The 25,269-nt window shown below is 40.0% G+C and overlaps 1 protein-coding gene and 1 long non-coding RNA gene across 2 annotated transcripts in view; one reads left to right on the top strand and one right to left on the bottom strand.

The window, feature by feature from the left end:
- Positions 1-25,269, top strand: part of DOCK10 (dedicator of cytokinesis 10) — a 263,739-nt gene that overhangs the window by 175,775 nt on the left and 62,695 nt on the right. Inside the window, 13 exon segments of the mRNA XM_035726538.1 lie at positions 1,796-1,913; positions 3,650-3,729; positions 5,558-5,745; positions 6,253-6,318; positions 8,067-8,159; positions 12,212-12,335; positions 12,530-12,651; positions 13,011-13,097; positions 15,925-16,017; positions 16,430-16,548; positions 18,271-18,340; positions 21,696-21,809; positions 23,096-23,167. Coding sequence (XP_035582431.1) covers positions 1,796-1,913; positions 3,650-3,729; positions 5,558-5,745; positions 6,253-6,318; positions 8,067-8,159; positions 12,212-12,335; positions 12,530-12,651; positions 13,011-13,097; positions 15,925-16,017; positions 16,430-16,548; positions 18,271-18,340; positions 21,696-21,809; positions 23,096-23,167 — 1,346 coding nt within the window.
- Positions 8,057-25,184, bottom strand: LOC113919377. Its single transcript, XR_003518974.1, has 5 exons — positions 25,020-25,184; positions 14,604-14,750; positions 10,020-10,072; positions 8,781-8,901; positions 8,057-8,194 (listed from the first exon to the last, which is right to left on the bottom strand). It is a non-coding gene; the product is annotated as an uncharacterized LOC113919377 (long non-coding RNA).

Genomic DNA, 25,269 nt, shown 5'->3' with positions numbered 1-25,269 from the left:
GATTTTATTTATTTGACAGAGAGAGAGACACACAGCGAGAGAGGGAACACAACAGGGGGAGGGGGAGAGGGAGAAGCAGGCTTCCCGCTGAGCAGGGAGCCCGATGCGAGGCTCAATCCCAGGACTCTGAGATCATGACCTAAGCCGAAGGCAGATGCTTAACGACTGAGCCACCCAGGCGCCCCTTGCCGTATTCTTTCTACGGGTCACAGCTATTCATGCTGCTTAAGAACGAGGCTCTTGGGGATACCTAAGCTGCTTTTCCTTCAGACTAAACCATGCGTTTTCTTCAGTCATACCCCAAATGTCATGGTTTTGAGACCCTCACCCTATATACTATCATTGCCCAACTGTGGCAGCTGGAACGAAGCACAACATCCCAGCCATCCTGAAGCCATCTGTGTAAATGAATCAGTTCTCTGTTCTCTTGCCAGTGAGCATATTTATTGAGCAAGGCCAGTGTATATGGCTCTGTGAGCAGTATTTCTCCACGGTGCTGTGCTCTTCATTCTCTTTACAATGTGTCCAATGTAAGTGAGCTCTTTCTAGGACAGAGCTGTGGCTAAAAGCAGAGTTATACAACTCTCATCTATTGATACATTTATAGTGACTGGTTAATTAAAACACACACACACACACACACACACACACACACATACACACGCACACACACTACTCAAGCTCAGTTCAACCTCCTCCTGCGTTGTAAATACATCGTGTTGGTTTTAACATGTCCTGCACACAGAAGCCCTGTATAATATTTAAATAAAAATTATCTTCGAGTTAAGTATTTTCATTCTGCTTCCCCAGTGTTATTTGATACGGAAACTTTTTCCCCTTCCCTGACAATTTAACAGAGAAAAATGAGCAGAAAGATTGAAGCAGTCTAAAAATATCATTCTGGCTCATTTTCTGTATTATTTGACACTAAAGCTCTTCGATCAGATATCTATCTAAATGTCCACTTCAGCCTGTGTATTGAAATCTATGGTTAATTTAAAGAGTAATGAAATAGTCTAGTCAAGTTCCTTAAGTTCGAAGAAATAAAATTTCAGCATTCTCTAACATTAATGAAAATTAATTACACACAGGTCTAATTTTTTTGATAGGCATGGAATATGATCAGTTATGGGGAAGAAACACTAACCTTAGCTTGCTATGTATACTTCCTTGTATTGTCTGACATTACTATACTATTTGGACAAAAACAATTTGTGTGTTCTAACTAAATCTATCTAGTTCCAATTAAATGGACCAAGGAAAAACATAAATGGCATTAATTAATTTAATACAAAATTCTGACTCAAGTGTTCTTCATTTGATCTTTGTCTCTGTCCTAAAATTTAAGAAAGTGTTTCAGGAGTCTGGCCCTCTAGACCCCCACACACACAACCTTATCCCTTTTCCACTATTTGTAAATTCTGATGGCACACCCAAACTGAGGTGGCCCTGGCTTGCCCAGAAAATAATGAAAAAAGGTCTAACCTGTTCTTATTCCTCTCCTAATACTCCAAGGTTTGATATGTTACTAAGGTCATAAATAAATGTAGTTGTAATATAAGTGGACTGCTGTCCCTATAGATATTGAATTGAAAATAAAGATTAAAGATAACAAAGATAGTGTTTAAATGAAACTTTTGTCTAAGAAGTTTTCTTGTCCTTTTTATTTCATTAGTTCCTGGAGTGTCTTCCATTCCAAATGGGAAAATTGAATCATTGGTCACCTTAAAAATACAACTTGGTAAACAATTTTCACCTGCCAACCCTGAACAAATATCATTTTCTTTCAGATCAGTATTTAAGGACAACCAGGGAAATGTGGACAGAGACTCACGATTTTCACCGTTGTATAGACAAGAAAGTAGCAAGATTTCAACAGAGGACCTGCTAAAACTAGTGTCAGATTACAGAAGGTAGGGTTTTTGGATACTCTTGAAATTAACATGAATCACCTACATTGCTGCTATCTATTTATTAACTCTGCATAAACAGTATTTGATTACCTGATTCTTGAATGTCCAAACTCTTCTGGAAAGTAGATGCTTTACATATGAACTCAAATGTGCCTGAATGACACAACAAAAGTAAAGTTGCTAGAATTATATGGAAGGAGTGTGAAACCATGTCAGTTAACTATTACTGCCATGTAACAGATCACCCAAAACTCAGTGGCTTAAAAGAACAACATCACTTACTTTCCAGAGTCCATAATTTAAACATGGTTAGGTAAGGAGAGCTTATCTCTCCTGCACATGGCATCAGCTGGCAGAGGTCAACTGGAGACAGAGGATCCACGTTCAAGACAGCTCATTCAATGACTGGCAAGTTGACATGGGCTGTTGATTGGGAGCTCAGCTGGAGCTGTGGACTAGAGACCTTGGTTCTCCTCCACAGGAGCCTCTCCATCAAATACTATGGCTTCCTCACGGAAGGATAGCTGGGTTCGAAAAGTAGGTGTCCCAAGGGACAGAAAATGATCCCTACCAGTTTCTTAAGACCAGGGCCCTGAAACTGTCCCGGTGGCATTTCTGCTGTAATATACTGTCAAGCTGTCACACAGCCTAGATTCAAAGAAAGGAGATATAGACACCTCTAAATAGGAGGTGTGTTAAGGAATTTTAGAACTATGTTTTGAGATTCCACAGAGCAATTCATGGCTGTGAATACAATAATTCATACTATTTCTGTAGTTCAAATTCATTTTGGAAAAGACAATGAAAGTTAAAGGAAGAAAAACTTTATAAAAAAGCCACAGCGTTTTCTAATGTATCACCACGCATTCAACATCTGGTGATGATAAGATCTCCCGTGATAAGCAATTTACCTTAAACTTTTACTCCCCTCACACCCCACAGGATTGAAATTTAACAGTCAGCTCTCACACACTGGGAAGAGCTGGGTTGGACCCACCACTGTAATTATTCTACCTGTTAGGTCTCCTAGAAGGGATAACACTTGAAATTGTTACCAGTTTCAAGGAACTTTCACCTTACTGCAAAAGGACAGTAGGTCAGAAGGTTTGGGTAGAGAGGGAGAGAACTGGAGTGAATGTGGCGACAGGGATACGTAGTGAGAGGGTGTCTGCTCACCATTCACGAAGCAGGGGAATGGCAGAAGAACAGTCAGGAGAAGGCTCCTTGTCCCTTGATTGTTGGTGAAGAGGGAACCAGCAGACTGTCCACTTAGCAACTGTAGCAACGACCAGCCTTGTCCTCAAGACTTCTTAAGAGTTTTCAGGAAAGCAAATCACTTAAACCAGTTCAAATACTAGAACTTTTTATTAACAACAAATGATCTATTACTGTATTTACTCTTGTGCTTGTTTGGCCATTTATATAATGTTACCTGAAATAAGGTGCAAATAAACCTAAAACGTTCTTCAGAATATCTGTAACTTGACCCCTCACTGATTTCTGTTTTTATTGGCAATATTACATAAATTTTAGTTTTCAATATAAAACCAGCTAAATGAAATCATTCACAAAGTTGTTTAGGGTTGTACTGTTTACTCTTATCAAGGCTCAGAATTACAGTTGACTCATTTTCTGGACAACTAGAATAATTCAGTGTGTGGTGTGTGTGTGTGTGTGTGTGTGTGCGCGCGCCGCGCGTGCGCGTGTGTGTGTGTTTCTGTTCCCTACTTTCACAGGGCTGACAGAGTAAGCAAAACACAGACCATCCCTGGAAGCCTGGATATTGCTGTTGACAACATTCCGTTGGAGCATCCAAGTATGATGATGATGTCATGGTTTGCTTGTAGAGTTCTGAATAGTTAGTGGTCTTTTGGTTGGATGGTTGGTTGGTTGGTTGATCCGTTGGTTGGTTGGATAGTTGGTTAGTTACAATACTTTGTGAGTTTTTTCTCAAATTTTGGGATAAATGGAATTCATTATCTTATAGAAATTTGGGGCTTCTTGTTTCTCCATTAAGACAGACTATCAGTATGATAGGACAGGAACCATTTTCAGTGTAAACTAATATGTATCTGGTATGCACCATGCAGCCAGCAAGGTATTAAATACGTCATTTAATCCTCAAAACCCTGAAGGTTTGTAAATGAGGAATGTCAGTTTCAGAATGTCAGTAATCATAATGGGAGAATTTATATTCTATCCAGTTCATCTGACTCAAAATACTGGGCTGGTTCCCCCATACTGTGTGCCACAGGGTTGCTCTAAACACTATGTGTGGGTAGCCACCCAAGTGGCCACATTGTAATTATCGCTGGAATATTTTTAGACTCTGTTATTACACAGGGAGCATGTATCTTTTTTAAAGTCCTATTTATGTCAGTGAAAATTTGAATTTTAGAAGGAGACTTTATTAACTCATAATAAGAATTTCAGAATTTATTTCATAAGTGACGAGATTGGTTTCTTTTGTTTTGTTACTTCTGATTCTGCCTTTTAGTGACTTCTCAGTGATGCAAAGAATGAATAAAGGCATCCTAAAATGAACTACAGAGAGACAGAGAAGATTATTACCACAGGGATATTTGAATTACCATTAGCACTATTAAGTTTTTCATTCTTATAATTTTTCTACAAATCATTTTAACATGAAATAAAATGAGCATTTTAACCTACGCATGGTTCGAAATCACTTTTCTATTGATTGGTGTAGAAAAGCAGAGAATAAACTAAGCCATTTCCTCTACCTGATTTGTGATATGTATCTGTCTTTTATTATCTACAGAAAAGAAAAATAACGAAAGAGAAAGATAAATATTCTCTTTGAAATGACTATAGGACATTAGAGAAATTTGAACATATAATAAAAATATATAATTGATTTTGGGGGGAAAAAATCTGTAATCTGATTCCCAAGCATCTTTAGCTAACCATTTTGCTTATCTGAACACAGGAAAATTCCAGATGGGGTAAAGGAAAGTAGAAGGCCTTGCTGTCTTCCAATGACCACAACATCAGCCCCCAAGCTATTTAGTGACAGAAGTTTTTGATTTATAAACTTCAAATTGTCTTTTTTATTTTCCTTAGGCTGTTCCTACAAGACTAGATTTTTCAAGATTATAAAAACTGGAGAGGAAAAATAGAATAAATTATATCAAATAATGCAGGGGGGTGCTGCAGGCCTGTATTGTGAAATCATTCCAAGGGGAAAACTTACTATCAATCCATTAGGTACTATCCATAATAGACCCATTGGACAAAGTTTGTTCTGTCAATATCTGTATTATTTTTTATAATGTTAGGTAAAGGCCAATGAATTAATCCTTATCTTATAATACGTGGTTAGTGTGCTCAGAGAATCATCAGTTAAAATTTAGTTTTCATATGAAGCTTAATGCAAAAATAAAATAGTTATAAATCCATCCCAAAAGATTTACCAGTTTTTTGAGACATCAATTTTGATATTAAATGGCTTGATTATCTATCATCCCTACCTCCTACAAATTTTTCATGCTTCCATAATTTAACATAAATTCCTTTGCAAATACAGAGTTTCTATTTCAAGTGGATTCACTTTAAAATTGTTAAGTATTGTTCACCTTAAACAATCACATTAAATGACAAAGTCTTGTTTCTGATTTTTAAAGACTGTGTAACATCGTCCTTTATCCCTGTCAAGCCTTTTGATGTGATGGCTCAACCAGAACCCACAGTCGAGGTGGAAGAATTTATTTATGACTCAACAAAGTACTGCCGTCCTTATAGAGTATACAAAAATCAAATTTACATTTACCCCAGGCACCTCAAGTATGATAGCCAGAAATGTTTCAACAAGGTATGGTATGTTTCTGAAATGTTGTGCTCTCTCTTGCACCCTCCTGAGATCATGTTAAGATGGATTCTTGAAAGTTCAAATACAAATTATCACAGGTCAACAGTTTGGAATAAAAATCCATTTGCAGAATGTGCTTAATAAGGGGCAGTGATGAGTTTCACCTTAAAAGTGTTTAAGGATGCACAGTTTATAAAATATTAATAATCCTTTCTAAAGTCAGCCCTAAATTATTTTGTTCTAGAATTCTTTTTTTGTAGTTTCTTAAGATACTCTGAAAATAGCATATCTGCTTCCTTTTGATGTGAGTTTTTTCTTCCCTTTTAAATATCTCCAAGTCCTTCTGCTATTTCTGAGCACTATGGATAATGTCACAAGAAAATGTTGGGTATTCTACATTTTTCAGATTTAATTAGAAGCTACTTATTTTAGACACTAAGATTGTTGGTTTTTTTTGGTGTTATTTAACAGGAAATTACAATTTCCATTTTCCCCTCTCTATAATTCCAGGCTCGAAATATAACCGTGTGCATTGAATTCAAAAATTCTGATGAAGAAGATGCCAAGCCCGTGAAGGTGAGCCAAGTCCATGAGGGGATACGGCACCCGGGGGGAGGTGGGGGGGGAAGGCAGGTGCATAGGTTCTCCTCACCACCAAGGAGCTTTTTATTTGAGTGTGATTAAAAGAGGAGCAAGTCAATACATTTGTGTTAGATTTTCTAAAATGTACCTGATTTAATAGCCATCATTAACCGGATCTATTAGAAATGCCAGTCTCATAGCTCTGCCTAGCTTTTCATGACTTGGAAAAAAGGAAACTACTTTAGTGTGAAATAAATGCAAAGATTCCCCTCTGCAAGACTGCCCTTTTCAAAGAGCCCGCCTCTCAATTCAGCAGCATGCTTGATTTAAAATGCCACATCCCAGCTGGCCCTCGCATGGCCTGTGCCGAAGGGCTGCAGCATGTTGGCCCAGCGGCTAGGGCAGCGGGCCCATGGGATGCTCACATCCATGGAAGGAGCATGTGGCCTGCTGCCCGAGGAGCTGGGAGATGGCTCGGGAAAGTTGGTCCCTGTTGTTGATCACGTGATTTAATAAAACACATAAGACTACAAGGTTTGTATGAACTGTGCTTTTTAACCTCCAAAAGTGCAACTACATGTCATTTTTCAGAGTTCATCTCTGATATATACTGTTTTTATTTTAGGGACTTCAAACAACATAGAGTAACCCATAAAAAGAGAGGAAAATTATTTTTAGTGTGCCTGTGGTCAGATCTTCCCAGTTTGAATGAATCAGAGGGATGGAATAGTAAAGGACAAAGCCCATTTCTAACTAACCCCCACGATTATCTGAGATAATCTCTTAAAGCTCTCTGTCAGGTACCAGTCATGTTCTCTGTACCAAGAAGGTTCGTAGCATGATTCAGAAGAAGGAGAATCGATCTGAGTGATTGAATGAATCATGCAGGGGAAAAAAGAGATCTTTTAAATAGTCTTGAGCCACTGTCAGTCTCCACAGGTTCCAAGTTCTACAGTAACATCAGTTAGCATCAGGAGAGAAAAATTAAAGCAAAATGGAATTTTCAAACAAAGGCAATGACCAGATGGCAAGCACAGCAGGCCTTCTAGTACAGTGTTTATGAGGAAAATTCTAGCAAAGAGGAATAATAGCAGGTGAATGGGTCTCCTGTGTCATTGCCTTCTAAAGGATCACACAGAGATACAGCAGACTCCAGAAGAGGGACCGGAGCCTTGGGCTAAGGGAACTTTGAAGCTGCGTGCCTAGGAAAATACCATATGACACCCCCTGGCTTTGACTGGGGGCTGGGGTGGAATAGTAATGCAATATGGTGGAGCCTGGAACCAGCCCTATCCTTCTAGCTCAGCATTCTTGGTTGGGAGCTGACATGTCAGGGGCTGGGGTCCAACCAAACCTTGTGGTCACCCACGAACGATTGCCTTAAACTCTAAACCAGAGCTGGATACCATGGGCCCCTTCAAGAGGCCAACTTACAGGAATCAGAATTGAACAATTTAGCTCTTATCTCCTGGTAATCAAAAGTAACGAACTGATTCAGGTTGATGTGATAGCTACATGATGAATTAAAGCCTTCAGATTTTCTTTGGCAGCACCCTGGTATAAGGAATACAAGGCAGCAGGTGAAAGAGGTTCAAGGTGAATTAGATATCAGTTAAGCCTGGCAAGTTATCACAAAATTCATCCTTGTTCCAGGATTGGTAACCGAAGAGTTGTGACTTTCTTGCATGCTCAGGGTTAATTTCAGACACTCATAATCATTCAACTCGTAACTTTTTAAACAGTGTATTTACGGAAAACCTGGAGGGCCTCTCTTCACCTCAGCGGCCCACACAGCAGTTCTGCACCATTCCCAGAATCCGGATTTCTCCGATGAGGTAAGGGTCAGGCCTCCACTGCCACCCAGGATCTCCTAAAAAGATGGGTGCGTGGGTCAGGTAATGCACAAAGATAAACACTCTCTCTAGACCACATCTCAGACTGAGGACATGTCTTGGCTGATATTTACTGAAGTGAGATTTAGAAACTATGTTAATTGACAGTTGCTCCAAGAGTTATGTTGCAAATCCAGATGTTTCAACACAGGATCACCCTTCAAAAATACAATGTTGTTATGGTATCATTCTTTTCAAGTCAGAATAACATTTTTTCTTTTACTTCATTATTCAATATAATAAAGATTATGTTAGATAGCTTTACCAATTAATAACCGCATTTCTTGTCATAATGGAAAGAACATAGGAATAGACCAAGTATGAACCAATACTATGGCTTATGACCTATCACCCTGAGTGATCTTGAGTGATCACATCTCTGAGTGTGGCATGGAATAAGACCTACACTGGCCAACTCCTGAAACTCTCTTATTATGTGCCAGACACCATGCTATATGCATATATGCATCATCTCAAGTCCCAGAGGACTCTCCAGAGAAACAGAGCCAGTAGGGGGAGATATAGATGTATAGATGGGTGGATTATTATGAGATATTGACTCACGTCATTATGGAGACAGGAAGTCCATGATCTTCCATCAGCAAGCCCAAGACCCAGGAAAGCCAGCGGTACTGTTTGAAGGCTTAAGAGCCAGCGAGGTTATGATGTAGATTCCAGTTCTGGTCTGAAGGGGGCACCAAGGGCAGACAGAGAAGATCAGTGTTCAAGTTCAAGTAGTCAGGCAGAGAGAGAATTCAGCCTCCTGCCTCTTTGTTCTATTCAGGTCCTCATCAGATTGGATGATGAGCACCCATGCTGGGGAGGGCCATCTGCTCTACTCAGTCCTCAGATTCAAATGCTGATCTTTTCCAGAAACATCCTCACAGGCACACCCAGAAATAATGTTCAACTGGCTCTTTGGGCATTCTGCTAGCCCAGTCAAACTGACATAAAATTAACTTTCCTGTTTCTTGGATAAGGAAAATGGGACTCAGAGAAGTAACTTTGCCAAGGCCACACCACTAATGAGCAATAATCAGAATTCAGACCAGGCCACATGACTCCGGGGCCTCAAGCTATACCACTCTGCTCTAAAATGCGTGAAAAAAAACCAGTCGGGCCAATGGTAAATTACTCTATGCGTGTCAGCTTATATTATAAAGAGATTCAGACAAACAAGCGTTAGTGATTAAATTTAATTTCTGACCACAAAGCAAAAGTCTGAACTAATGCAACCTGCTGATATGGTGTCGGGGATTAAAAAGATCACATCTTTCCCTGAGTTTCCTATGGCTGCTATAGTAAATCACCACAGTTTCGTGGCTTAGAAAAACCCTTGTTCATTATCAGTTAGTTCTGGAGGTCGTAACTCTGAAATGGGTCCCACAGGGCTGAAATCAAGGTGTCAACAGGCCTGCATTCCTCCTGGAGGTTTTAGGGGAGGCCCCTTGCCTCAACTTTTCCAGCTTCTAGAGGCTTCCACAGGCCTTGGCTGGTGACCCTCTTCCAGAAGTTTCCTCACTCTGACTTCCACTTCCTTTCTCACATCTCTGACTCTGACTTTCCGCCAATAAGGACTCTGTGATTACATTGCGCACTCGTGTTAATCCAACATAATCTTTCCATTTTAAAATTCTTAATTTCATCACTTTCGAAAATCCCTGTGAACAGGGTAGTTCACAGATTCTGGAGATTAGGGCAGGGAGGACATCTTTGGGGGCTATTATTCTGCCTACCACATCTTATTCCACATCAGTCATTTTAAAACTAATTGAAGGAACTTCAGTGAAACCACAGACTTACCTTGACCTTATCTCCCTCCTCCACATCCATTTAATGCTCTTAAACTTTGTTCCCTATAAATTCAGGACAGAAGATGAAAAAAAATTAAGGTACAGAGCTACCACCACGTTACAGAATATTTACTGTATTGGTTGACCCCTTGGAAAAGCCCCTCTGAAAGATGTATTCTCTGTAGACATACAAGATTTTTTTTTTGGAAAAAAAAAAAGATATTCTCACTGTTAACTCTGGCTTTCAATCTCTCTTGCTCGTGTGTGTTTCCCAGAATTCTTATAAAAGCCATGGACTTTTCCACAGGAGAACATGTATACAATGAAAGCCCAGCGAACTCTGCAGTGTAGACTCAAAACTAAGGTTACGTTAATTGCAAAAATTGATAGAAGTTCTTTCAAGGTGATGTTATAATGTAAATATTTGCAGTATTTAAGGGAAGGGTGTTTGCACTCATAGTTAACTGGAATTCTTGAGGGCGTATTGCATTCCCGTATGCTCTTTACGTTAGCCAAGAAAAAGAAAATTTCTTTCTGGTACATGGCTAATTACTGTATATTCTTAAATGTACATCAGCCTTTGTTGCCAGGTTAACATACTGGTATATAAAGAACATGTAAGCTTGTAAATTATTCCAACTGAAAAGCTCTCAAATTTTACCCTTCATCAGAATCACCCAGAAGGCTTGTTACGACACAGATTACTGTAACCCGCCCCAGATTTTTGGATTCCATATATCTGAAAACGGGGCCTGAAAATTGGTATGATACTTGTTAGAACAAGTTTCCAGATGATGCTGATGTTGCTGTTCCAGGCATAACATTTTGAAAATCAATGTAATAAATCCTTTCCTGAACAATGAGAAAATATGTGCTGGATGGGCAGATGCACAAAGAGTCTCATAAAGAATCTGGCAGATAATCTGCATGGTTTTCTAACACCTTATTGCTTGACCATTCTGGAAACCACCTAGTTGTTGATATTGGGGTGAATGCAGCTTACATGCATGGGTTCCTGAGATTCCAGCATGAAGTAGTTATCAAAAAACATGGTTTCTCATCCTGGAAGATTTCTATTACTGACTAGGCCGCAAACTCCTAGTGAGTCAAAGCCCTGTAACCATCTCTAAACTGAGTTCCTACCTCTGTATCATCCTACTTCACAATGTATGTTTCAGAGGTTTGGAAACTGAAAAGCACTATAAAATATAGAGGGTGTCAAAACATTTCTTCTTAAGAAGATGGAGGAGGCTCCTCATTACGTCTGTTCTTTTTAAGATTTTATTTATTTTTTTTTTGACAGAGATAGACACAGCGAGAGAGGAAACACAAACAGGGGAACTTCAGAGGGAGAAGGAGAACAGGCTTCCCGCAAAGCGGGGAGCCCGATGCGGGGCTCGATCCCAACACCTTGGGATCATGACCTGAGCCGAAGGCAGACGCTTAACAACTGAGCCACACAGGCGCCCCCATTACGTCTATTTTTAATGTATATCAACTTTATGCTTTATATTTATTCGGAAGTATTCTTTATGTAGCTACAACATGACGTCTCCTCAAAACAGCTCATTACTTGGTTACCACAATAACACACTTCATCTATTTTTTGTTCTTTTTAAAAAGGAATAGATTCTGTGCTTAAGTTACATCATTCCCTGCTGCCATGTTTCTCAACACTGTGCCTATGAGTCGCCTGGGGATCTTATTAAAATGCAGATTCTGTTTCCATGTGTCTGGGGCAGTGTCCAAGATTGTGCATTTCTAATGAGCTCCCAAGTGATGCTCACGCACTGGCCCAATGCACACACTGCGAGAGGCAAAGCCTCAGTTCACTCAGCGTATGTTCCTTGATGATAGGTTCTTCAATCTATGTCTTTTTGACACCCTACAGTTAGTCTGTGTGGGTGTGTGTTTAATCCATTCTCTATTAGCATACATTATCAAATGACAAATACCAGGCATTCTAAATTATCGTCCCCCACCACAATAAAGAAGTAAAAATATCAGCCCCTTAATACGTGACTGCTAGCAGGACAGATATTCATTGAGAGTGAAATCAGTACTTTTAACACTAACTATGAAACGTGGTCCTCAGTTTCAGTGAAAGAATTTTTAGAAGGCTGAGTTGCCTATGCTTTGTCTTACCCTGACCCGGGGCAAATGAGTTTCATCCCAGTCCGGCTATTATCTCTTTCTTTGCAGGTGAAAATTGAGCTCCCAACACAGCTCCATGAGAAACACCATATTTTGTTTTCTTTTTATCATATCACTTGTGACATAAATGCCAAGGCTAATGCCAAGAAAAAGGAGACCCTGGAAACATCAGGTACTGACAGGATGTGATGTGAGACAGCATTACATGTCATCTGTGTGACTTGAACTGGAGAGTATTTTAAAGCTCCCATTTATTAAAATTTTTTAGTGAAGTGTTCTATTCATAAGTGACAAGTAACTTTGTTTTTACTGCTCACCATGGAGGTTTGTACTCAGAAGTTTTCTCTTGGTTCTTCCTTTGCACAGTTGGATATGCCTGGCTTCCCCTGATGAAACATGATCAGATAGCTTCTCAAGAATACAATATCCCAATAGCAACAAGCCTGCCTCCTAATTATTTAAGCTTTCAAGACTCTGCAAGCGGAAAGGTATTGAGTGATGTATAATTTAAGAGAAAAAAAAATACATGAGCTAAATGACATGAGGTTGTCTTCTGTCTGTTATTTAAATGAACCCAAGGACTGTAGTGTATGCATCCATTGTAGTGGTGAGTTGTGTACCTACAATATTTCAGAGGTCTTGTTTGGTTTGTGGCCAGTAGAAATGATCCATTAGAACGGCCTTCTGATATCACATTGGTCTCCCTCACCAATATTGTCAAATGTATTGCATCTTCTATTTTGCCTCTCTAGAGTCATGTAAGGTGAACGGATCAGGATGGCAAATTAGCATGAGCTATATAACCTGTTTGTTTTCTTTTTTCCAATTACCACACTCTTTTTTACAGCACGGTGGGAGTGACATTAAGTGGGTTGACGGTGGTAAACCACTCTTCAAAGTATCGACATTTGTGGTATCCACAGTGAACACTCAGGTGAGTGTGTTGTCCTGAGATCTCAGCATCTGCTCTAACACGGAGAATCCTCAGGGGGCTCTTGTATTTAGAGGAGGGGACTCACCATTTCCCAAGTTGTCAGAGGGACAGGTGATTGAGAATTGCAAAGGAAGAATAGAGGCATAACTTTATGCCTCTCCCAGGAGAGATAGAATGCCCCAACCCTTCAGCCCTGGGGCCATAAACTGCAGCCTAGAATACCAGACGTGTATGTCTCGGGATGATGCTCCCCTGGAAATATGGCTTGCCTCCACTGACAACATCCAAGTGTTAAAAATGGGAAAAGTCAAAATGAAAGACTTTGGATCTTTACCTCAAAATGAAAAACTTTGGATCTTTACCTCAAAACTAAGTCTGAAGGGTACCTGGGTGGCTCAGTCGGTTAAGTGTTTGCCTTCAGCTCAGGTCATGGGATCGAGTCCTGCATCAGGCTCCTTGCTCAGCGGGGAGTCTACTTCTCCCTCTCCCTCTGCTCCTCCCCCCCTACTTGTGCTCTCTCTCTCTCTCTCTGTAAATAAATAAATAAAATCTTAAAAAAAAAATAATTCTGATTCCCAGTGCCTAACTGGTGCTCCTGATGTTGGTGACCATGATGTTGGCAGAACTGCACTGGAGAGTCTCCTTCACCAAATTCTTCCTCAGTGATCCCACACAAGTTGCCTCGTCCTTGAGGTCTTTATTTTGTCACCAGGAAAATGGTGACAATAATATCTGCCAAGGTTGGGCGAAGGTCCAAAATGAGAAACCACATGTGAAAATACCTCAGGAACTGCAAAATGCTATACAAATGTTCTTACTGCTGTTGCTAAATTACCACAGACGCACCCCTTCCCCTGCGAGACAGCTGATTTTACCAGTGTGAAGACTTTCATGATACCAGTTATAAAGTACAAAGCAAATCATTAAGTACACAAACTGTATTTCTCCTTTCTTAAATTCAGTGTGTTGCTAATACTCACTTGCTAAGAAAAAAGAAATCATCCAGGTATTACATACATATTGCTTCAGAATTTGTCTTCATAACCTCTGGTGCCTCAAGCCAAATTTAGTCCTTTTCCCTAGAACTCTATCCAAACTCCTCAAGTCCCACAGAATGGTCCTTCCCCACCCAATCCTGCCTTTATTTACCTCAGAATACCAATCTGCCTTCCTCACACGCCCAGCTGCTTTCCTTCCAACGGGCCAGGTGTCTCTCTGACTCATCACCACTCACCTTTCTCTGCATCCGCTGCCACTGCCCACATGCTCGTTGCCCCGGCGGGACACATTCGTCCTTCATCAAACCCAGTATTTACCTCAGTGATCAATCTCTCTCTCTCTTCGTTCCCTCCCCGCGTCGGCCTGGTCAGGTCCCACCCATCCTTCAGACGCTGGCTCAAATGTCACTTTCTCAATGAAGCCTCTCTTATTCCCTGACACCTCAGACATGCTGTGTCATCTTGTCATACACCTACGTCGCACCCTGCTTTCCTGTGAAGCACTTACCTAACTGTGATCGAGTAGGTGTGTGTTGACATGGCTGTATGGTGCCTGTCTCCCTGGAATCATGGAAGGACCACAGAGGAAGGGACTGGGTTTTCCTGGGCCTCCACGCTGTCCTCCACACCTGCCAAGGGTCTGGCACGTAGTCAACTTTCAATGAATAATTGTTAGATAGATGAATAAGTGAAATGAAACTGAAAATATCACACACACACACACACCGGAACTGAGGGAAACCCAAATCACAGATGTCCTTCTAGAATCAACACATTCCAGAGAAATATCCAGAATGTGTATCTCCAGTAAAATTCTGTGTCTCACTTTCTGACTATATAATTCTGACCCTCAGCTCAGAACTTAGAGAATTTTTAAGGTGCCGCCCTCTTCAGGAAATAGCATTAAAGGGCATACTCAGGCCACTGTAACAAATACCACAGACTGGGCAGCTTAAACAACAGAAATTTATGTTCTCCCCATTCTGGAGTCCAGAAGACCAGTATCAAGGTGTTGGCAGGGTTGGTTTCTTCTGAGGCCTCTCTTCTTGACCTGTAGGTGGCCATCTTCTTGCTGGGTCCTCTCACGGTCTTTTCCTCTATGCCGGTACATGTCTGGTGTCTATCTGTGTGTCCAAATTTCCTCTTCAATTTTTTTTTAAGTAGGCAGGTCTTGAACTCGTGACCCTGAGATCAAAACCTGAACTGAATCAAGGGTCAGACACTTAACTGACAGGGCCACCCAGTGCCCCTAAATTTCCTCTTTTATGGAGACATCAGTCATATTGGACTGGGTCCACCCTAACTGCCTCACTTTAACATAACTATGTCTTTAAAGACCTTATTTCTAAATGTGGTTACATTCTGAGGTCCTGGGAGTTGGGACTTCAACGTATGGATTGTGGGAAGACACAATTCAGCCCATAACAAAGGATACAAATCGCTTTTATCTCATCAGGTTAGTGTGAACTTCCTAATTTTTTACTAGCTCAGGCACTGTAAGCCTGAAAATGTCCCTGTGCATACGAAGAGTACACCTTCTCATGTGTGTTAAGAAATATGTAAGAAAAATACATAAAAGTCTGTGGAAAAAAACAGGAAGATGAAAAAAGGCAATTTTTAAAAAATGGGGGGAGAGCCAAGGGAAGTGCTTCTCCAGCCACTGTCACGTGACCGAGAAGAAAAGCACACTTACAAAGCCATCACTCAACTCCTTGATAAAGCACCTCCTCATCGAGGTATCTGTCCTCCAGAAATGCTCATCCTCCATCACCATAATTCCTATATAGCTTACGTGTCATCAGAATTAAACACTTTCTTTGCTGTTTCAGGATCCCCATGTGAATGCATTTTTCCGACAGTGCCAAAAAAGAGAGAAAGATATGTCTCAGTCACCTACCTCGAATTTCATCCGCTCTTGTAAGGTAACATGATATGCAAATAGTTTCCATGTTTCTAGGGCAGAAATAGGCAAGCGAGACACTGATAGTTTCCAATGAGTAGCAAACGAAGAGAGGATTTTTAAATGCTTTATCAATTCAGAGAGTGCATGGTTATTTCTCAATTCCTAAACAGTTTCTGCCTGTTGTTTACAAACCAACATCAGGGTTTTTTCCAAAATAAAAATGATTGAAAATCAGAATCAATTGATTTTAAATTAGGTAATTGCATATTGGGTCCTTGCAACTATGTTCCCATGCCGTGTGCCATGCTAAGTGCAATGAAGGATGAAGCTAGATAGAGGTGAGCTAGAGTGTTCATATTTGAGTTCTGAAATACATCAGAACGTGCTTTAAATTTAATCAGTGCCCTTTTTCTCCCACTAACTTACTACAGAACTTATTGAATGTGGAAAAGATTCACGCAATCATGAGTTTTCTGCCTATAATCTTGAATCAGCTCTTCAAGGTGTTGGTACAGAATGAAGAAGATGAAATAAGTACGACTGTGACCAGGTATCTCTCCCATGGTCTTAGGAGAAGAGATCTTACAGTTCGTGATTGCACAAAACCGTGATGATAACTGAATGGCCACTCATTTGTACCTGCTTACATTTCACTTGAACACATGTCTCAAATTTTAAGTATTTTTTCACTCTTGAGTTCTTGCCTTCAAATCTGTTGTTATCATTTGGATAAAGTTTTAGACCTCTTTTTTAACTTTTTCTTTTGTTTTTTAATCAAGCTTTTTATTTTGAGATCATCATAGATTTGCATGCAGTCATGAGAAATAATGCAGAGAGATCCCGTGTTCCCTTTACCCAGTTTACCAATGGCACCCTCTTGCAAAACTGTAGCCCAGTATCACTACCAGAATATTGAAATTGATAGAAACAGGATAGGGAACACTTCCATCACCACGTATGCCCTTTATACACACAATTACATCCCTCATGTCCCCAGCCCCCACCCCTTAGCACTGGTAACTACTAGTCTGTTAAAATTTTAGATAGATAGATAGATAGATAGAGCTAGGCCCATAGATAGATAGGAAGGACATCTGGGTTTTTTCCAGTTTGGGGTAGATTTGGGGTGAAGACAAGTTTTTATTTCTCTGAGATAAATGCCTGGTGCCATTGCTGGGTAATATCATAGTTGCATGTGCAGTTTTTAAGAAAATACTGAATTGTTTCCCAGAGTGGCTATACCATTTCACATTTGCACTAGATTTTTTTAAATTTTTCTTTAACTGTTCTCCCTTTAAATTTGTCTATACTACATTCTTCCAACATTTCTAACCTGTCTAGTGACCTTGATGATCCTAATTTCCTCTCTATAGGCATACTGTTTTAAATTAGGTAAAGCATCATATATGTCTAATGTTTATTTAAAAAAATATATTAGTCACAGAATTCTGGAAAAAAAAAAATTACTCTTGGCTTTGAAATGTGTCCAGAACTTTCCAAACTCACATGCATATTATTAACCTCTTTCAGAATGAGAGTCTTTAGCCTTGTTTTTAAAGTAGCACCCTGAAGCTCTGGAAAATTAAAGTATGTCTAACAGTCCCACCGCAGCCAGTTCTGGGCCCAGATTAAAAGTCCCCAACTGTGCCTTCAATTGAGGCTCTTTTCAGCATTTATATATGGGTCTTTGCGAACAAGACTCCGAAATATTTCAGTGGATAGATCTGCTGAAATTCCAAGACATTCCAAAACACTACAGCCATGGAGAAACAGGATGTATTAATGTGAAAATAATACCACCACTGCTGCTAGAAACACTTCACCAGCTAAGGAGGGAAATAAAAAACGAAACCCTGAATCTAAACCTAATGGCTTTTTACAAAATCATTTGTCGTGCCTCCATGTTGGAAGGGAAGCCCTCTTTAAATGGACTATGATAATTAGAGGTTAAAGGTCTTCAATTTTAATCAGGTACCAAAAATGATCCTTTTTCCAAGAAGACAGTGTCAGCAAACTTGCAAACCATAACAGTCTCCAGTGTGATTTTGAAGCCATAGATATTCCTTGTATCTTAGTGTTTAGAGATTTCAACGCTGGAGATGGTTAACAGGTGATACGGATTTGGCGGATCAAAACCTGGGGAGTCTGAAATTGGTTCATGCATTCATTCAGTACCTATTAAACACCCAGTTTATGAAAAACTCCAGTGCCCAACCAAGTGATATTTTCCTGCCTTCTCCAGAAGGGCCACTGAACAGTTTTGTTTTTCCAGGGTTCTGACCGACATTGTGGCCAAGTGCCATGAGGAGCAGCTGGACCACTCCGTCCAGTCGTACATTAAGGTATAAAATCGCCACTTGGACCCTGGGCATATCCCCTTGTGCTCTGTGGTTTGTCTCATTTCCTGTCTGCAATAAGTGGGACGTTTCTCCCTTTAGCTGGATGGGGCTCACCATGGTAATATCAAGCATTCCCCTTAGCTACTTAGAATTCCATCTCTTTGCTTTGATGGTCAAGATGTATTGTTTAAATGTATAATAACATGTACCTGTGCAAATGAATATTTATATGGGGAGAAAGAACAAAGAAAGAGAAGAGAAAATGAAAGTATTACCCTCTTTAAGTCCACATTACAAATAAATGCAATTCCTATGTAAAGTTATGGAATATTTTTCTTGTTGGTTTGTTGAATGCTCTGTGTTTCTTCTGTAATGTTTTCTTAGCTCTTTTTATTGTTTTCTCAGGCATTATTTCATTTTCCCAGTTACTGTATATTTGTACCTGCTTCTGGTATGTTAAGTCCTTTATCCTCGGGCATGATCCACTAGCCCATTCCATCCCTGTGCACTGCTTCTTCCAGTGTCCTTCGCCAAATGTTCACTCAGACATGTTCATATTCTCATTTCCAGTTGGCCTATGAATTAATGCCAGTGAACTTGTGATGATGTTTGCACATTAGAGTTCCTGCCTAAATGTCATCTTCTTGAATGAAAAGAAAGACTCCATCCAGAGATAAACGAGAGTAACTTGCATTACTTTATAGTGCATAGAGGAGCTCAATTTCTATTTTTTATGTGTAGATTAAACCATTGTGAGACACAGAACTTTTTTAATTGAAAGAATTTATTCCATTAATCTATATGAATAGACATATACACCTATGATTTAGATGTCTAGAAAGGTGACTAGAAAAGAATTTGGGTTTTTTTGTGCTAGAAATGAGTAAAGAAAACAAAGCTTCCTGTGAAATTTCATTCTGGAGTGAATCCCTCTGAGGGATCTTTTACATTATGGTTTTATATCTGCATAGTTTCTAACTGCCTGGAATGTTAGGTATCTTCCCAAATACCCAAGTATGAGCGTGTGCCCTTCCTTAAAATATCCCATATGCCAAAAATAGTCAGTAACTTCACAATAATTTCCCTATGGTATAGTTTTACCCAACGAGATCTACATTTCAGTTGCAGAAAGACAGTTGACCTACAAATGCTTGTTTAGTTTGCTGTCTAAGAGAGTGGTAGCATACTTTAATCCAGTACTGATGAATTTACATTCAACAGAATCATCTACAGAACTTTCTCTCAGTGCTTAACAAGTTTTCCATTTCAATCACCAAAGGGGCTAAGAAGAAAACAATTCCCCAGTCCATATTACACAAAGGCATCTTCCTTTCAACACAAGTATTTACCTCATTCCAATGGAATCATTGAAGATTGCATTAAGAACTCACTTATGCTGTGACTATTTTTGTGACAGCCAAAGAAAGTTCCTTATGAGAACCTTAAATCAGCTCCCAGGCTCATTCTGTGATGTTCTTGAAAAGGTGTATTGGAATGTATCCTGGTATGGTCTTTATTTTTAACCAGGATGTTTGAAATCTCCTGATGAGACCATTTGATTTTGCAGTATAAGAGACTGCTTATTTAGTTTGCTTTGAAGTGGGTAAAATCCAGAAATATACACCTAAGTGGGATTTCAAGCTTATAACAGTTCCTAAAGATGTTTCATGAAAATGTTTTCACATATCTAAAGTGGACACATCCTAATAAATATCACCTGGAATTTTACTCCAGAAAGAACACTAAACTAGCAAGTGGGAAATTAGATTCTAGTCAAGGCTAAATAGTTAACTTGAGCAATCAGGCTCTCTGGACCTCATTTTTCTCCTCTGTGAAGGGATGGACCTGATGAACATGATTGTGAATCTATGATTCTGTGATTGAACTCCTATGGCAGTACATGATTGACACCCTGACCTTGACCGAGTCTGATTTTTTTTTCTTCCCTGTGGGAAAAAGTATTTTTCTAACATATGGATAGATATTAAGCCCCATAACTAGGTGTATAATTAAAACTGATGGGCTGGTACCAGTATATGCTTTGATGTTCTTAAAAGATGTGATATATTCAATGGAATTTATATATATTCAGAAGCAGGCTAAACACCATTTCAAGTTCAGTGGTGCTAATGCTGCTAACTCACCCCATTTACAATATCCAAACTGCACACATACACCATGTCTTTTGCAAAGATGTGTGTCTCTAGTCAATCTAATTAAATGCCGTGGTTTACAGCAATTCATGGCATTGACACATTCCTGTCACGTTCCATGCCAAAATTTTAAAATAAGAATATCTCAGATCTAGTTGTAATGCTATTGGGGCTAAATAACTGTGCATGGGACTAAGTAGTTGGTGATGATATTACCCTCACATGAGTCACAATTCATGAGGGAAAAAACATCATATTACTCTTGATTTTGGCCAGTTTTATGCATCTCTTAGCTTTGTCTTTCTCCTCTGGGATGAGCTTGGAGAAGTCAGACTCCATCAGAGCAACTTAGGTGTCCATGAGTTGCAAAATCCAAAGAAACAATTATATAGATCCAAATGTGAATGAGCGTCTGCTTTGAGTTTCTTGCCTGTCTTCACTCTTGATTATAGTGAAGTCTGGGTGGTGAAGATTATGAAGAAATGGCCTTCCTTGAGGCAAACCCAACTCATAAGTAAAATAGTATAATCCAGGGATAAACATTTTATATTTAAAATATGTGCATAAATGGGTATTGATATCCTTAAAATTTATGAGGAAATACTGAAAATTAAAACCATTACATGCATTCAGAAAGGCACACCAAAACCAGTCTTTTGAGAGAAAAAAATGTGAGCAGCATTTGTTATCTTACTGATGGCCAATGTTCATGAACCCTCTGATAGCTGTGTCTAAGTATGAGGTGATAGAAACTGGGCATGTGGGGAGCTCACCTACTGGCCTTTGGAAGGCACCTGCTTCCCCACTTGGCTATTTGAGTGGGTGCTCTACCCTTTCAGGATGAAGAAATGCTACCATGCCACCTGTTACCAGTGGAAGGAAGGAGAAGGGGAAATGTGTCCTAAGTAGGTGGGTCAAAGCCCTCCATGTTTCCTTGAACCTGCTAAATTGCTCTCTGACTCTTTCTTTTGATTTCTACAAAAAGAGTTTCAAGGAGAGCTTAGGTGAGCCAAGCCCTCTCTGTGCAAAGCCCTAAATAGGAACAGTTGTGTACTCCTCTTATCATTGGGCCTTCATTGATTTCATGACAAAATCTGGCATGAACAGATAATTTTGAGATATGAGTTATTCGTGTAACATAATTTTTGAGGTTTTTTTTTTTTTTTTAAGTCTTCAACTTTTTTCACTTTCTGGATTTTCTTCAGTTCGTGTTCAAGACCATGGCATGCAAGGAGAGAACAATACATGAGGAACTGGCTAAAAATGTGACCGGTCTTTTGAAATCAAATGACTCAACAACAGTAAAGCATGTCCTGAAGGTAAAGAATTTAAAACAATCCTTCAACTGCTGGCACGAGGGATTGTTTGATCTCACCCCTGGAAGGCAGTAAGACTCATTGATTTCCATAGATCATTTCTCCTGTAGTTTCTAGCATAAGCGTCATAAGCTGTATTGAAACTGTAGTATATAAAAACATTAAACAAAAGAGATCTGTGTCAAAAGAACAGAAGATATAGAATGGACCGAAGTGGAGTCCTTTGACCTAAAGACAGAATAAATAACTATTAAGAATCATCTGAAATACTCAAAAGTGCTAACTGTAGCAAAAATAAAATTTTGGGGGCTTTTAGGCATGATAAGAAGAAATGTACCAACAAAAGGATTAATGATGTATTAATGAATATACTGACAACAGAAAGGAAGCAGACAAAACAACCACGGTTTGACCGCAGAAAGCTGAAACACATGCATTTGTAAATGGTACATAAAGAAGAGATGGTGAGAAGCTTATAAAGAGATAACTCTAAATTATTATAGAAGAACAGACTTAGTCCCTAGCTAAATTAATTATCTATCATGACTTGACAGATGTTTGATTGATTAGTATGTAGCTGGAAAGAGAGGGCGGGATCAATAAGCATCAACATGAGTTCCCTAAACTCAAATTATTCTAGGCCGAGCAGTTTGTTTAGTCTTATGAGTATATTCATTCTGTTCATGCAACAAAGATGTTCCAAGTACCCCCCATGGGACAGGCACCAACCTGGTAGGCATCAGAGAATAGAATAAAGATCTCTGCCCTTGAGAAGCTTGCATTCTACTGGGGGATAAAAACAATAAACTACAGACATAATAACAAAATTAATGAAATTGTATATTAGAAAGTAAGAAGTGCTATGGGAAAAGAAAATGTTGAGCCAGTAAGGGGAACAGGGAGCACTGGGGGTACAGAGTGAGGTTTGCAGTTTAAATAGAATGGTCAGGATAGAGCCCATGGAGAAGGTAATCCTCGAGCAAAAAATGCAAAGAAAGACGGGGAACTGGTCATGTGAATGCTTGGAGAACAGTAAAGGTAAAGGGGAGACATATATAAAATCACAAGGCAGCAGCATGCCTGGAGTGTCAGAGGGACAGCAGAGAGGCCCGTGTGGCTGGAGCCAAGTCCATTTGTGCAAGCTGGACAGTCACGTGTGTGCAGTTGGCCCATCCATTTCAAAGAATACATTTTAAAATCAAGATTTTATAATATTACATGTTGTAGAGCACAGAATCATCATAATTTTGCTACAACATCATAAATTTCTTACTGTCTTTTTCTAATAGCACTCCTGGTTCTTCTTTGCAATTATCCTAAAATCAATGGCCCAGCACTTGATTGACACAAATAAAATTCAGGTAAGATTATAGGTAAAATAATATTATCCAACAATTGTGCTGATGAATATGTTCTCATTAGTTCCATTTTTATTTACTTCATAAACCTTAGCAATTTATGTTAATTGCTTTTTAAGTGGGAGAAATGATTGTGTGTGTCAGTACAGGTCCTTCAGAAGCCAGTGCAAAATGATACAAAAGGACCAGGAAGTTCTGACACCTGTAGGAGGAGATGGGGAAGGAAGGAAGGAGGGGAAGGTTGGCCAAAAATCGCTCTGCAGTGGGAAGATTTTGGCTGGGCCAGTGGACAATCTGAGAGCAGAGAACGTTTGTTAGAAGAGTCCTGCATGGGACAGATGGTCTGGTTCTGGTGTCTCTGCAAGCTCAGTTATTAGCTTGGAGCAGCCTCGGGAGAGTGTGGCCTTGGCATGAACACTTGAGAGGATCCCAAAGTTCTAGCAACTATTTATGTTCTGCCCAGTAGATTTTTGTCTTGAAGGAACATCTGAGCTGTGCATATCCATGGCTGCCACAGTCCATGGTTTGGACCACATGTCACCCAAGTTCCTGAACGTGCTCTTCCACGGTTCCCATGGGCCTCTCTTCCTGAAAGGAAATTGACAAGAGGGAGGCTAATGGAATTGCCTATAACTCCTGTCATGGTAGTATGTCTCAGGACCCTACCTGATCTCATCATCTCCCTCCTCTACTGTCCATTTTTGATTCCTCTCACCCTCAGCCAGCAGCTCTGAAGGTCTTGGTGACTTACCACACTGTGGTGTGACCCAGCCCTCAATCAGAGTGGTCCAGAGTGGTCTCAGCCTCTGATAATCACACTCTACTCAGACTTCGTAGTTACGGCTGGGTAAGGGGGATCAAGAAAGACTCAAGTGGATTGACCACCTGAGCGCCACAGAAGTTTCTCTGAACTCCCATAGTGGGTAAGACCAAGGGGAAACCTCTGACTCTACCCCTCTGCCACCAAGAGAGTAAATCAGAATATTGCTTGGGGTGGGGATGGTGGTGAATATTAATACCATCTTCATTTACACTCTTGGTCAGGAAGGGGCAGTGTCAGACATTTCCACTTGGCTTTTTACACTAGGAAAGCTCCACAGGCCAAACATCCAGTGTAAGGCTACTCTAAATGCTAATTATGTCAATGCATAATGTATAATTATATATTTGTACCAGGTAAATGACTGTTGGGTGGATCTTTGAAGCCAGCGGACCCACTATTAACAAAATTTTAGTCAGGACTCTTATTGATCCCTATAAGTTCTCACTCTAACAGGGTGAATGTGATGATTCTTTTGGCCTTTGGATATCATTATCAACTCAGATCTTGTGTTTAATAGTGCTTGAAATATATGAGTAATCCTCTCTCCCTAGTGTGGTCACCTGAGTAAATGGCTATAGGGTCCTTTGTAGAAGGACTGACAGATTCATTACAGCATATGCTTACTGAAGTATTGCAGGGGGTGTCTTTTAGAGACTTTGTCTCTTCTTCAGTCGGTGTGTACCAGATCTGAAAATTGACTCAGGTCCAGGAACAGAGAAAGGCATCATCAATATTTTTTGGAGCAAACATCCTCATCTTCTGATAATCCATTCTTGCCCTCTTGGTGGGTTAAACATTGTCATTGTTGGTTGCTGTCTGTTTTTCCCTTAGGGATCCCCCCACACACATTATTAACTAGCTCTACAACTCCCTGAGAGTCTAGCCCCCTTGGCTGTCCTCCAGCCTTGCCATCTGTTAGGATAATCACAGCCCTCTGGCTCCTGGAGTTTAAGTACCATCATGTGGCCTCTGTTATTTTGAAGATCATCTGCATGGCTGTTAGCAAGCCAGCACTGTGACTGCCCATCTCACCTTCAGACAGGAGACCACTGAACTTCTGAGGGATGTCGGTCCCAGCACCTTCTTGATGGCTTTGGTGTGGATGGTGTGTCTCCCGGACCTTCCTGTAGAACCTGATCCTCCAGTGGGTCTTCTGGTCCCAATATATGCATTCCTACATGTCCACTTTCCTGTGGCCTCTTTATTACTTCCTCTGTCATCTGCCAGGGCACCTCAAGCATTCTCATTTTCCTTTGCTTGGAATGTGCTAGCTCCAGGTTCT

The sequence above is a fragment of the Zalophus californianus genome, chromosome 3 (genome assembly GCF_009762305.2).
Source record: "Zalophus californianus isolate mZalCal1 chromosome 3, mZalCal1.pri.v2, whole genome shotgun sequence".
In the NCBI taxonomy this organism is placed as follows: domain Eukaryota; kingdom Metazoa; phylum Chordata; class Mammalia; order Carnivora; family Otariidae; genus Zalophus; species Zalophus californianus.
The sequence above is the reverse complement of the archived record's forward strand: the minus strand, read 5'-3'. Positions and strand labels throughout refer to the sequence as shown.